At 39.7% G+C, this 15212-nt stretch overlaps 1 protein-coding gene across 2 annotated transcripts in view; it reads right to left on the bottom strand.

Moving 5' to 3' along the window:
• cacna1ha (calcium channel, voltage-dependent, T type, alpha 1H subunit a) overlaps positions 1–15212 on the bottom strand; it is a 128914-nt gene that overhangs the window by 44383 nt on the left and 69319 nt on the right. For both annotated transcript variants that reach the window (XM_085453786.1, XM_085453785.1), the window contains exons 4-10: positions 15051–15184; positions 14112–14209; positions 9867–10026; positions 6162–6462; positions 3594–3686; positions 2555–2793; positions 782–1314 (exon numbers count right to left, since the gene is read on the bottom strand). In XM_085453786.1, coding sequence (XP_085309912.1) covers positions 782–1314; positions 2555–2793; positions 3594–3686; positions 6162–6462; positions 9867–10026; positions 14112–14209; positions 15051–15184 — 1558 coding nt within the window. The remainder of the gene's footprint in view (positions 1–781; positions 1315–2554; positions 2794–3593; positions 3687–6161; positions 6463–9866; positions 10027–14111; positions 14210–15050; positions 15185–15212) is intronic.

Here is a 15212-nt window from a genome sequence, read left to right on the forward strand (position 1 = left end):
TATGTGTCCTCCCCCAGCTCTCTTCTCTTTCTTTTTATTGCTCTAATTTATTTTTCTCTTGGCGGCCTTCTTTCAGCTTCTCAATGCGGGCCTTAAATCTTTCATACTTTATGAATACATTAATAAACTCCATATTTTCTTCCTTCCTCAGCCACTTGTTTTCAGAATACCATAACACACCTGCATTCCTGTTTACATTCCTTAATACTCCATACTTTTCCTCCTTTAACTGTTCCCCCCACACACTGTGTTGATTCAGTCAGTCCTGCCCCTTTATCCACTTCTCTGCGCTGATGACTTTAACACTTGAGACATGGATTTCCTGTCAGGGCTCTAAGTGCTTCTTGAGACTCATGCACACACACACCGCAGAAGCAGCCACGGGCTATTTCAGGTCAAGCTTGGGATGAGGACGCAGGGTAAAAGAAAGAGCACTGAATGAAAGTGAGTGTGATGACAAAACTATAATGGAGCCCGAGGGAATTCTAAAGCGTCGCAAAGAGAATGTGAAGGAGACTTAAAGGACGGTGGAAGACAAATAGCGAAAGAAAAGCTTTATTTTTTCACCTTTTATCTTTGTAAGATATTTGGTTGTGGTTTAAACACTCTGAAAGTGGCAGCTTCCTTTAGCTGACTCACCTCTGATCTTTCTGACCAGAAAAACAATGGTGAGCAGTAAAGTGTGGTATTCCCATAGACGCAGATTCAACATCCATATTTTTCTGGATTCTACAATTTTGAGATCCACCCATGTGTCTGTGTGCAGTGATTGTTTTCTTACTGTGCTGTCCCATGAGCTGGTAAAGCTTGGTCAGTGTCTCGGCGTGCTCAGAAGCCGGGTGGTTCGGCGGATGCTCCAGACAAGAACCGCACTGCTTTGAGTGAGGGGGTGGCGTCTTGCTGCTATAGCTGCACACAAAAGACGGCAGAATGGTGGGATAGTTCATCCCCCCGTTCAGTCGCCCGAGTAATGAGCCCACGCGCTGGGTGACAGTGGTCGAGTTATCGTTGTTTCCATTTGCACTTCCCCTCCGAACGGTAAGCGACTTCATCTCCAGTTCCTCCCCGACTTTGATGTGTCCTTCTCTGTCCACGTGCTCTGTGGTTGCCACGCTGACGGTGTGCTGCCCGCCATTGCTGAGACGACAGTGCTGATGCTGATGGTGTTGTAAAAGGTTATGGATTGGCCTCAACCACAATGCGTTACCTGGGCCTGACCCTCCGCAGCCCCTGCTGGAACCGTGGCCATGCCCATTACCTCCACCATTACTGCCTCCACTGCTGCCATTAGGATTCACCTTTTTACGACGTTTACTGTTCAGAAAAAAAGAGACATGAATAATAATTAAGGGTGGCTAGTAATAAATAGTAATATTTATTCAAGATAGATTTTTGTTTATTTGTGTTTGCATCAGAATGCATTTCTAATATATTTCTGGCAGGCACAATGTAATTCTGTGAGGTGCACGGTTGGCAAATCCCGCAAAATGATTGCAAATTAACAACAAAACATAAAAGGGATGTAGAGAATTAATATATTGGGTAGTGGAAAAATAACACTGGTTGTTTTAATTATTTATTTATTTATTGCCAGGGGAGAGTTGTTGAGTGAAGATCTTATTGTGTTTTTTGCTAATTTACTGATCTCAACTTCTGAAAGCAATTAACTAGATAACGAAAATTAAAAGTGTGTACTAATAGAGCCATATTAGGTGAGCCTGTCACATAGCCTGGCAAGTCGTTAGGGAACAATGAATTTCATGACCATTTGGCAAGTGGTTAGTGGCAGTAGGTGAGAAATCAAGTGCAAAAGCCTCAGTCACATGGGCCTAGATGCCACTGAGTGACCAACTGGCCAACATAGGGTGGATAAAATAGGTACTCCCTAAACATTTGGCAAATGGTTGCTGGAGGTCACTGGGAGTTGTTATGTGGAACTGGTCTCAAGAGTTATATGGTGATCCACCAAAAGATTCCTTGTTACTGTTTTGGTTGCAAGGAGATATCCAGCATTGTGCAGTAGTAGTAGTGAAATGGATAAAAGTGTTACACAATTCAGAAATGGAGACTTTTCATGAAAGTGAAAGCTGGGTTGCAGTGCACTTTTACCACAGCTCAGATAGTAGGTATTGAGTGCTTACAGACAAGTCAGTCTTCCGTGCGAACTACGGGCGACCGCAGGAACCTCATTTTTCCATAGGTTGCCATGAGGTCTCAGACCAGTCTGGGGTGCTAATAGTGCAACTTAACCTAAAAAAGCACCATGTGATGGTTTCTCTTTTTTTTGCATTGTGTTGGATTAGAGATTCTTTTCATCTTACCAAAGTTACTTGGCATTTTTAAGGTTGATGTTGAGGGCTTTAGAACAAATTGTCCATTACATTTACCAATACATTTTTGAGCTATCATCTCCACCCTAAGTAACAAAGTCCAAGTTGCTGTTTTTTTGCTAACATCACCACACAACACATTTATTGCTACGTCATTAGACATTTCTAGACATATTCTACAGAATTAAAAACAAAAAACAAAAAAAAAACAACCTGTAACGTACCTGTGCCAGCCAGAGTATATCCTCTGGAGCCTGCGTGTAAACTTGCGGTAAAGATGGCTAATGTAGCGTAGCATCTCTTCATAGCACGAGCCCGGCTCGCTGTAACTGGCAAGTGTGGAGTCGTTTGACATGTAACGAGCACGCTGCTCCCGCATCAGGGCATTCTCCCTTTGCTTTGTCTCGGAGAATTGGGTGGCAATGACCACGAGGCACAAGTTGATCATGAAGAAAGAGCCCACCTGTTTGAAAAGGGAAAGGTAAAGAAAGTGCAAACCACAACAACAACACCTAAAATGATACAGTGTGTTTAACTGAGTCAAAGCCTGCTCCATAAAAGTGTTGATTTAGGGTCATAAAAGTATTTCACCTTTAATTCTGTATAAAGAATCAAGACAGTGTTTACTTTATAAATATTTGACTCACTGTTGACTTTATGCCTCCTTACGGTGTAAAAATATAAGGAGCATTATTAGAGCTTATTCATTATTTGAGATGCTACCTGCTTGGTCAAACACTGTAAACATAAAACTGAAAAGTTTTTTAGTTACTTAGAAATAATTAAATTTAAATGATCCTCCAATGAGTTGGCTTTGTCCTTACTATAACTTTGAAATGTCAACTCAATAATGAAATGTATGCTAAATATGTCATTAGCGTGTGGTACTAAAAGATGAATTGCAAATTAGATGAGCACTTTCTCCACCTGGTTATTAATTCCTCATTTTGTATTGAAAGTACTTAAGTGCAGTCAGTCTGAAAACTAAATCCAGTGTCTGTTTTTAGTTGACTAGGTCAATTAAAAATCCCAAACCAGGGAAAATTGTCTATAGACAGCTGTCTCCTCAACAAAAAGTCGATCAGGCTTAGAAAGCTGCAGGCGTTCACATTTATCTGAATTAGTCCTTTGCAAAAATGAAAAATAATGGTCCTTTAAAACAAGATATTTTGGACCCAATCACGTTTTGTCGTTGCTTCAAGGCTCTAGCAAAACAAGAGAATATAAAGAGAAGTTAAACAAAAAAAATAATGAGGTACTTACAATAATGAGCAGTATAAAATATATAAAATTATAGAAGGAGTGAGCATCCATGACATAGTACATGATGTCTACCCAGCCTTCCAGTGTGATAACCTGGTGATAGAGGACAAAAAGACAGAGAGTGGGAGCCTTTTAGTTTCAATAAAAAGCAAACATTCCTATATAGCTCTGCCCATTACTTTTTCTTCAAAAATGGCATAGACACCCACACATGTACACCAATACCCAGAGACACATACGTATTCCAGTATACAGCAATCAGATTTCCAGTTATGTTTTTAATGGCTATTCTTCTGAAGAAAGTCTGCAGTGTCCCTAAAACATGTTATAAAGGATGTGTGTGTTTGTGTGTGAGTGCTAGTGCAAAAAAAATCAAACAATTCTCTCATGTAGCCACTATGCTAATGAGCATTTGAGATTCTGAGACTTGAAAACGGTGGCTAAGTTCAGCCAAGCTGATAATACAATCACACCTCAACATTTACACCTCAGCGGAGCCTGAAACACCACTGCAAAAACTGACGGAGCATGCAGATTAGCAGGAATGTATGTACATTAGGCTCAGATGCCAGCACATACCTCTGTGTGAATGGAAAATTGTGAACAAGCATACCAAAAACAGACACCACACATGCGTAAAATCCACCTACACACAAACAGGGAGACATGCACACACAAGCACCCAGAGGAGACTACTCTGCTCTCTAATGCAGAAGATCAACCAAGGAGTTCATATGTGTCAACAGTAAACGTATGCTAAACAAACCATACATAGGTACAAAACATTTAGCCAAGAACATCTATGCAGGTCTTGTAAACTGTACATTTACCACCTGATTACCTCATTCACTTAACTAACCAAGAATTTAAATGTCAGCTCTAAAGGCACATATTTTGTAATCAGTTCCTGATTAATTCACCACAGGATTCCTAATTCATTATGGACGTGGACAAATCGAAATACAAATCTTGGGCTGTGTTAAGCCATTTTGCGAAAGGCAACTGTAGTATATATGTGAAGGAGCGATATTATGACACCGTGTAGCTGAGAGAGAACACAGAAGTAAACAGATTATCCAGTGGCTTCCAGGCCAAGCTTGCAAAAATACAATTACCTGGTTTCTCAATGCCACTTCACTCTATTTAAACTCTATTCCAGATCAAGGAGACACAGAATAAGCCTGATTTACTCTTAAAGTAGTAAATAGCAGTGAAGACAGTGATGTCACCTTTTGGTTTCAGAAATCCATCGTCATCTTGGTTGCAAAAAAACCCACTGGCTGTCAAACCGTTTATATGTTAGCTTAGTAGCCTAAGTTAGCTTGGTAACCTAAGCTAACAGGTAACAGAACTTAACAATTATTTATTATATTATATAAATGAGTAAAAATTTGAACTGCTTAAATTTGTTCAAGAAGAGATATTTAATAAGCAAAGGCAATGTTTTCTTTTTCTGCCATATTCCATAAACTAAGACATTGCAACAACATGAGTCGTCATTTTCAGTGTTGATCCTGGACAAACACTATTATATCGCATGCACTGCCTATGGTCGGGGTCTGAAAAGGAAAGACAATGGGGAAGTGCCTCAAACCTGAATACTCTTTAATGGCTTCACTAACCAATGGCTGAAAAAGCCACACCTACGCTCTTTTTTTATGATGCAAATTGGACATCTCTGATTTGTGGGTTAAGAAGATAGAGTAACATCAGCCTTCATTTATTTATACGATTCATTTTAAGCCAGTATTAGTGTGAAATTGTTATGAAACGCCTGCGTGCAGGCAGGAAAAGGACCCAAAGTGCAGACTCTGGAGACAGACGTGAACTCAAAAAACAGCTTTAATGCTGAACTCAAAAGGGTAACAAAACTGAGAATACAAAATAAGCTCAGACAGACAGACAGACAGATGAGGGTGGATAAGAGTAGATCATGACACGGACACAGAGAAACACAGGGCTTAAATACACAGAGGGACTAATCAGGGAAAGGGAAACAGGAGTGAAACACAGCTGGGGCAACTCAGGCCTAACGAGACAAAGGAAGCAAAACCAGACACATTAACGTAAGACACGGACTTTCAAACTAAAACAGGAAACATAACACAGAGACACGGAATTGACAAGGGGATACAGCTGACAGGGGAGACAGAGCAACTAGAGAACACAGAGACATAAACCATAAGACAGAACTCTAACAAAGAAACCAAAAAACTAGAAATGATTAATAATATAATAAACTCAAAACTCGGGGGCAACGACCCAAGCATCCTAACAGAAATGTCATTAAGCTGAAGATTTTCATTTATATTATGTCAGTGTTAGGGGATGAAATGAAACCCTGAGACAGTCAGGTGAGAGTAAACAGTTACTGTGTTCGGTAGTATGTGATATTTTCTAGTTTGAGGTTACTCTATATGGATAAAATGCCCAGTCCAAATATTGTCTTTGGTGATTTAACAAACAACAAAACTGAAAACCAAAACTTGCAAAACTATGGCAAACAGCAAATACTGGTTTCTGGGTTTTACCTTCTGCAAACAAATCTGCGCATTTGTCCCCGCTTACCTGGAATATGGCTATCCAAGCATAGCCGATATTGTCAAAGTTGACAGCTCCCCTGTGAGGGTTGAGCTCCCCTGGGCGGCAGTCGTTGTAGTACTGATACCAGTTAACACAAAAGTTACCGCTGGCAACACTCCTAAAACTCAGGTCAGAAGCCGGCAATGTGCATTCGAGCCCGTCTTGAGAGTAGGGTGGCACATCTTTGCAACGCCGCATCCCGTTTTCGCGTGGAGCCGAGCAGATAAACGGGCTGTCTTCACCTTCCTCAGACATGTAATAAGGATTTAAAGACATGTTGTACATTCTGGATTAAAAAAAGAAAAAGAATAACACAAATATCACTGCGAGCACACGCATGTGGGCAAACATAAATACCCCACAAATTACAGTCAGTGTTCTCTTCTTCCAAAACATCTCAGTCAGAGATTTCCACTCTAATCAGCAAATCATCTCAACAATATGGTAATAGGATTGATGAACTCTCTGTCTTATAATTGCTTAGTGGCTTAAAAATCAAATCATGACTGCAGCCAATACGTCGTGTTATAAAACCTCAACACGAATGACTGATGATTTCGATGAGGCTTCTCAGTTATTTCTGGTTTGCTTCTCTTGTTTTGGGGGATCTATAGAGATAATATAGGAAGTTTGTATTTCCTGTAAATAATCTTTAAAAAAGCTCTAGCTGCTCCAGTCAGAGCCGAATAAGTGATAAAAAAAGATTGATGGTTGGGTGGCTCGCCCTCTATGGCCTCTAAAGTATTTGTCTATCCACTCCACCTATGTGGGGAGAAAAGATCAACCCCTTTAACAGCCTTTCTGCTCTAGTGTTCAGCATTTGAAAGATACAGTAAATAGAAAAACTGTTATTATACCATATTCATGTTTTTATTCGCACAAGTTGTCATTACACTTTGAATCCTTCACTTACAAAAACAACATGGCCCTTATTTTATGACAAGATTTTTTTTATTGGTATCCATGGTGACAGGTGTTTCCTATTCGTGGTAGAGAGTGCTGAGTGCATCCCACAGATTACCTATTTTATTTATACTCCTCCCTTTAAATTGGAGAGCTCTCCACAACAGTTACTGCGTGAAGGGATATTTATGCCCGACTAACACGGAAGGCTTTAGCAACCGTGCACTGCTTTATTTTCACACCATTCCCATAATTCCTGTCATCTTTTTTTCCCGTTGTGGTGTGTTTGCCTAATGCTGCCGAGGCAAAAATCATGTTCCTTATTTTTCAAAGGCTTTAAAAAAGCCAAAAGCTTCAGTGTCATGAGAAAGTGTTTGCCCCTTACCCATTTCTTACTTTTTTGCATATTTGTCACATCTGTATGCTTCAGATCACCTAAATAATTTTTAAATTAGGCAAACATAACCTGAGTAAATAAAAAAATGCAGTTTTTAAATGAGGAGCATTTGTTAAGGGGAAAAAAGCTATCATAACCCACCTTTCCCTTTAGGAAAAAGTCATTGGCCTCCCTTAAAATAGCTTCATGGATACTCCCAGATTTGATAAATTATGAAATCACTGAAACAGAACCTGTCTGACAAAATGAAGAAGACTAAAAGACCTCAAAACACACCATACCACCATCTAAAGAAACAGCCGAGAAAGTTACTGACATCCGTCAGTCTGGAAAGGGTTAAAAAGCCATTTTAAAGGCTTTGGGACTCCACTAGCCATAAATTTTGAAAACATGGAACAGTGATTCCAAGAGCACATCAGCAACTCATCCAGGAGGTCACAAAAGAATATTGAAAGAAAAATAAGACCTCAGAAAGCGGGCAAACACTTCTCCACGGCACTGCATATGATAAGAAATGCCTGCAACACTCACTAAAATAGGAAATAAAGGAAAAAAATCAATTGAAATTGTGGAGACGCTTAGTGCAAGAGTATGTGCATGTGCATGTGTTATTTCAGAGGGCAGTGATTCATTTTACCCTGGAAGTCAGATAGATTTGTTCTCTGAAAGGAATCACAGCATCTTTTATATTACCGTAAGTATTAAGCTGTGGTTTTCTATCCGTCTTTCTTATCTACTCAAAGAAACATTAACTCTGGGACAATTTGTGCCATTACATCAAAAGCACAATTAGTTCATGCCTCTTTTGGCGTTGTGAGGATGTGGCTACTGAAGCAACTTTTATTATTTTTCTCTTGCATAAAATCACTCCCCACGGCTAAAATGATGACTGAGCTCGATTTTGGCTGTTTGTGTGTGTGTACTTGATTTTGAGGGAGTAAGCTTGTCTGCTGTTTTTGTATCCGATCTTGTTATATCACAAGACGAGAAAAGCTAAATGTGAAAAAATAGGTTCATCGAGTATTCCCACAATGCAAGCTGCATAGAAGGGAAATGCAGCGTTTTCCTCTCCCGTCTTTGGTAACAGAGCGAACACTGTGTTCTCTCTCGGCTGTGGGTCTGTCAGTGCTGACTCGTTTTCTGTCTCACATCGACAGAAGCTGTATCTTTTCTTGGTTTCAGGTCAGTACCTATGGTCTGCCATTTCCTACAATCTGGACTGAGCAAGAAAACTTTTACACATATTCAGGAATTTTATGGTGCAGTGGTTTAAACATTTGCCTACCAAGCAAAAGATTCCTGGTTCACTCCCGGGAGGAGGTAGTGATCCATTGGATGTTACATCAGGAAGTCTATCCAGTGTAAAAATCTGCTTAATCAAATATGTAGCGCTACCAGCTGTCGCGACCCCGTGTGAATAAGGGAGCAGTCGAAAGTAGCTTTATCACTTCACTCCACAAAGTTAAAAGTGTCTCCTGAATTAATTTTCTCTTGCGCTGATAAGTTCTAGGTCTTTTTGGAGATGATTTTCAATGATCATAGGTGCTAATTTAAATTCTTTCTATTGAGGGACACAGCATGTTTCTAGAATGTCTATATTTTTAGCCACATTATCTACAAAGATGGGGTATTTTTATTTCTTTGTCTCAGAGTACAGAAACCAGCACATTGACCTGTTCTTATTGATACAGCATTGCTCCACTTCTCTGCATTGTGCATACTCTAACAAGCTAGAAGTTCTACATTTTCACTACTGCTAACTATCACCCCAGATGACAACAGAATTTATGACAGGACTAAAAAGGGAGGAAGCTAAAATATCATATTTGTCAAGCAATTTGTAGCTTTACAGACCGAGATTGTACCTTTCACTCTAGAGCCTGACCGATTTATCAGTGGGCTGATATTAGTGATCGATATTAGGTATTTGCTGATGTATCGGTAGCAACTTTTATAACGACTGATAAAAGACAATTAAAAAAGTACAGAATAGAGAGGAGAAACACCCTTCAACCATATCTGGACTGTTGGATTACATAGTTGTCCACCAGAGGGCACTCTACAACACAGCGCCACAAATACAACCTAACGGCCATGAACGAGCAAATAAATTACTACAAATGACAAATATACAGGAAATCTGTTTATATTCCATGTTCCTGAAAAAAAAAAAATCGCTCGACATATTGAGTTTTACATCCCTAAACACTGGTATTGGTATGATCAGTCAGGCTCTCGTTCACTCATCCCTTTTTTGTCAGTTTTCAAGGAAAATAATTTTAAATTGGATCCCAGTTTCACCAAAATGTATCGTTCAAAAAAATCAAATGCAGCTTTGACATAAAAGATCAAGAGATTCCTATCCTACATCACAAGGCGGAATTCCTCACGTTTCGATGTCCTCTCCCAGGAAGCAGCGATTGCGCAGCAGTCCCTCCCACAACTGGACTCCCACAATGCCGAAGATGAAGAAGACAAAGAAGCAGAGGAGCAGAACATTTCCCAGCATCGGCAGAGTGTCTAACAGCAGTGTCACCAAGATCCTCATACCTACACAGTGGGATACAAACAACAAAGATGTGTGACTAATAGCACCCGACATTCATGACAGACATAATATAAAACCCCTCCGAGCTAGCCTTTTACTTTTACCTTGACGAGCTCTATTAATCTTATGTTTTTGGAGCCAACAACTTCATCCTCGCACACGTTATAATTACAACAGATGACAATACTGAAAGTGACAGATTGACATCGTTTCATCCTCTGGGATTTGAACTCGCAGCTTCCTTGTGGCTACTATTATCTAACCACGTGCATTCAGCATCCATCTCCCATGTCAGATGTGCTTAGCGTCAGCAGCATCAGGGATCCAGTCCCCGAGGTCCTCACAATGTCCCCTGTCTCCTCCTCCATATATCACAGCTTTGTCACATTGATCACATGTGCAGTGCTATGATATTATTATTCTTTCTGTGGCACAGAGTTGCCAGTTTTTACCTTTGTAGTGATAATTAAATTTAAATCTTCATCCTGAGACCAAACTGTCTGTGCTGTGCAACAGCGTGAGAAAACTCTACCTGTAGCCATTATCATCATCAGTGGAAAACAAACAAATGTCTTGTTTGCCAGTTTTACAGTTATCAGAATGGGCCTAAGAATTAAGATAATAGTATTCCTATTAAATCTGTGCCAGAAGCTAAAGAAACATTTTATTGTCAATGCAGTTATTATTGAAATGTGTAAAATGTGACTATCCTTTCTTTTACTCTTCTTATTATTAAATATACATAAAAAAAAATCATATATGAATGAGTCACATTTAGATAAAAGCTGTCATTACATTGCTAATTGTAGTCATTCATCAGCTAAGGTTATCCATCTTGTTGAGTCCCTGTTGCCTCACTTTAGTAATCTTCTACCTTTCATTTTAATGTCACTGAATTAATTTCTCTGAGTGACAGGTTTAAAATGGTATTTGGTATATTTGATATGGCCACCTTTATTTTTACCAACAGTCTGAGGCAAACTTTCTTGTAATGTCTATATGTAGTTTTCAGGAATAGTTCTCCGGGCTTCTTGAATGACATCCAAAGCTCTTCTTTGGATGTTGGCTGCCTCGTGTTTACTGTTGTCAAATGTGCATTTATCCCTCCTGGGAGAAGAAACAAACCCCTTTGGGAATGTGTCAGGAAGGGCATTAGGCAACACAATGTGCTAAATCACATGTGTGGAGCCACCTCCTGTGGCAACCCCTTGTGAATTAGGGAGCAGCTGAAAGTAGCTACTCTATAAGACCTGCTGCCACTGATTTTCAGTCCAGTTCTTGTGTACTTTTGCATAACTCAACCTTCTCTCCCTGTTTCCCTTCCCTGAGACTTAGACCATTTCCGATGAGGCCTCAGTGAACAGTAGATGGATCAGATAAAGGCCAGATGCATCCGTGTCCAGCTTTCAGGGCATAAATTTCAGATACTGATCATTTGCTGTAAATAAGTTCTTTGAGCCTGCCACTTCTTCTTTTGTCCTCTACTTGTCAAACTTATTAAGAACTCACTGCACACCATGTTAAGTTATTCCAGCTCAGCTAATAGCTCTTTGGGAATCATGTTGTTGGTGCAAAAATATAAGTTTATGCCTGCAAATCTGTTTTACCTTTTGGGATTTTTTATAAATGCAATAAAAATAAAATGGCAACAAATTATTTGTTCTAGTAACAAAACGGCTACAATTTAAAATTGGTTATGTGCTAGGTTTGCTGAGTTATGCTACAATGCATTACTGTTTCATGCCTTCAGTTAAGGGTCTTTTTTATACTACTTTTACTTGAATTTTTCATAGGTCAGTGTTTAGTGGCTTAACAAAAAAAAAAAAAAAACGCATCCCAGTAAAAAAGGTTTGGGTAAAAGAACTGGACTGAAAATGAGTGATAAAGGAGCCAATTTCAAAAGAAAAACTTAAACTTCCCTTCAGAAATTATGGGGGAAACTATAACTCAAGACCAAGGAAGTCTGCTTTCTTGGAATCCTTGGAATCAAAATATAAAAAATACAAAAATTGTATTTTTAAAAGCCAGAACTACTGTCACCCACAACAGTTTTCGCTGTCAAGTTGTGATGACAAGAGACTGGCTTGAACCACCAGAGAAATCAGCCATGTTTCTAAAGCCGCCCTTGGAGATTTCGTTATCATTGCTGTCAGCTTGTGCTTTTCATTCATGGGCATTCACTTACCTTTTTTTTTTTTTTTGCTCATAACAAGAAACTGACCTAGTAAGAAACTGAGGAAGGCTAGTGCTTTTCTAAACCCAGTCATGCAGTCAAAACTAGACAGATGGCTGAAGAATTTGCGATCATTTCACACAGGGTAAATGTAATTGTTTCCAGCACCATAACAGGCTTGCGCTAACGCATTCACTTGACGGTAAAAGTATGTGACTGGGAGTGCACAAGGCAGTTGGCAGAGATTTTGCAAAAGCCCCCTGCACGTATCAACCTTGAGAACGTGAAATAATCAGAGTGCGGTGCTCACTGTTTCTAAGCTACAGCACAAAAGACACAGTTAACATTTGTAGTTCAATGAATATTTCCCATCCTCTTAGGCAGAAAGAAAAACAGAAAGACAGACTGATTAGAGAAAGAAGAACAGAGGAGGAAAACCTGTGTTAGCCTTATCTACGTGGCTCGTTCTTACAGACACTATATTTACGGTGAAAGAAAAAAAGAAAAACAGAAGAGGCCCAGTGTTGTGTGTACCTGTGAGCATATGAACATCGCCTTTCAGGTATGTTTGTGTCTTGGGGCAAGAAAACTCAAGATCACTGACCTTGAATTTCTATCTCTAAGCTAGCTGGGTCTTCACTGACATTCTCTCCCTCTGTCCTCTCTCTATCTGCCTCCATCTACCAACCCACCTTTAGGGAGCAACTGAACACTTGTTGCAGTAATAATAAGTTTTATTTCACCTTGTGCACAGCTTTAAGTTTTTCCCAGAACTACTGTTAGCTTGGTGATAATGTTAATGTGTTGACCCACTGTGTCTTCCATGCTATGTGACAGTGTATGAGTTAGCAGCAGTGCAGCCCCCAGTGTCACTCATGAATGTGAGGTCATCATCATTTAAATTCCCCAAAGAAAACTTAAACACACACAACTCAAGTATCTTCAATTCTTCAACATGCAGAAATGTCTATAAAGTGACGTAGGTGGGGATCTGTTACCACAAATGACTGCATCAGCATGGCATGGGATGGACGCAATCAGCCTGTAGCACTGCTGAGGCGTTAATGAAGCCCAGGCTGCTTTGATAGCAGCCTTTGGCTCGCCTGTAGTTTTGGATCTGTGCTTCTTATCTTCCTCTTGACAAAACCCACAGATTCTCTGTGAGGTGCAGGTCAGGTGAGTTGGCTGGCCAGTCAAAAACAGTAATAACCTGTCAGCAAAGGTAGTAGTAGTTTTGGCGCTGTGGGCAGGTGCTAGGTCCTGCTGGAAAAGGAAATCTGCATCTCCATAAAGCTTGTGACAGCACAAAGTGGTTTAAAATCTCCTGGTAAACAGCTGGGTTGAATTTGGAACTGAGTAAATACAGTGGACCAACCACCACCATATGGTTGGGTGTGCTAAATTAAGCCAAGAGACATGGATATTTCACTTTATGTGCAATAAATCTATAATATACATGAAAATGAGAAAAAAACAACCTTACATAAATACATATATATTTAAAGGCTACCAATACTGGCAGCTGAGTCCGGAAAAAGACCTTGGCTGCTTGCCTAATGTATGCTGGTTAATAACCTTGTAAGTTGTTATGACACCATTGTGTAGTGATCCCCTTTAGCTGTAGATTCATGGTTATTTCTGTCACAGAGCTTTTAGGAAATTGACAAACTATGTGCAAGATCCCGCTGGCTGGCACAAAGTGAGATGAAAACCAAAGTCTTGATCATCGGTCAATTTACCACGCAGTGCTGAGAATAAACACAGCAAAACACTGCTCTGTCTTCCTTAGTTCAAAGTGAGTAACACCAGGCAGATAGAAATATACAGCTTTACATTAATCATTGGGGAAATGCTGTAAAAACCCTGCATATATGGGAAAATATGAGCCAAACCACAACTAAGAAACTGGCATACTTGGTACTCTGTTGATAGCCCGCAGTGGCCTGAGTACTCGGACGGTACGGATAGCTGACAGACTGGCATTGTGGCCATCCAGGGAATACTCCAACATCCTGAAGACATGGTCGCAGAGAGAGAGAGAGAGAGAGAGGTGGAGAAGGTTTTACTTCATAGACGTTATAAAAACGAAATGGTGACCACACACACATTTATGTCTACACAAAACAGCAACAACAAGAAAATGAAATGAAACACTAATAATCTAATAAAGGTTGTAATTGAAGCGACCCACATAATTACTGTGCATTTGCCATTTAATTGCATAAAGTCAGAAGCACTTTTTCTTCTGTATAGTCTGTGATACAGCATGCAAACATAATGAGTGTGACAACGAGCAGACAGAAGGCTATAATGATGGTCCTAAACATGTTTACATTTTTCTCTGCAATTATGTGGAGAATGTGCCTCATAACAGACTGGCTAACGAATAATAGAGAAACATTGCTCCAACTGACAGACAAGCTGACAGAAACTTACATAGATATATATTTTATTGCATATGTTGAACATTATATTGCTTCAGTATTTATTTCTGCATCCCTATTTCTTCCTACCCTTCATTAATGCGACATAAATCTTATGCATATGTAGGTGGAGCAAAACTAAAGTTTATTTAAATAGTTATTCAGTGTAAAATAAGCACAAGGGAAGTGTGTGTCAAAGTCATGGGATCAGTCGCCATGGATTTCAAATTGGGCGTGGTGAACCATCGAATGACCTACAACTTGAATGTGTGAGGTGTAAAGAGCCCTATTTATATAGTATAGGAGGAAGAAATAAAGTGCTTTTTCTTTTTTCTTTTATTCTAAGCAGACTGTTAATATTTAAGCTGCTGGTGATAGAGATAATTGAGCAATTAGTGGAGATGAGCAAAAGGCACAGTGGGATACCAACCCTGCCATGACAATGACAAAGTCAAGCTGATTCCACTTGTCATCAAAGTAACACTTGGAGCCAAAAATTCCCAGGGCCACCATCTTGATAACCATTTCCACCGCAAAGAAAGCGAAGATGCAGTCATCCAACACCTGGTCGCAAAGGATAAAGTGACAAGAA

Source organism: Copadichromis virginalis, linkage group LG4 (assembly GCF_057382275.1).
Source record: "Copadichromis virginalis isolate Kocher_CV1m ecotype Utaka linkage group LG4, C_Virginalis_male_GT1.1, whole genome shotgun sequence".
Lineage (NCBI taxonomy): Eukaryota > Metazoa > Chordata > Actinopteri > Cichliformes > Cichlidae > Copadichromis > Copadichromis virginalis.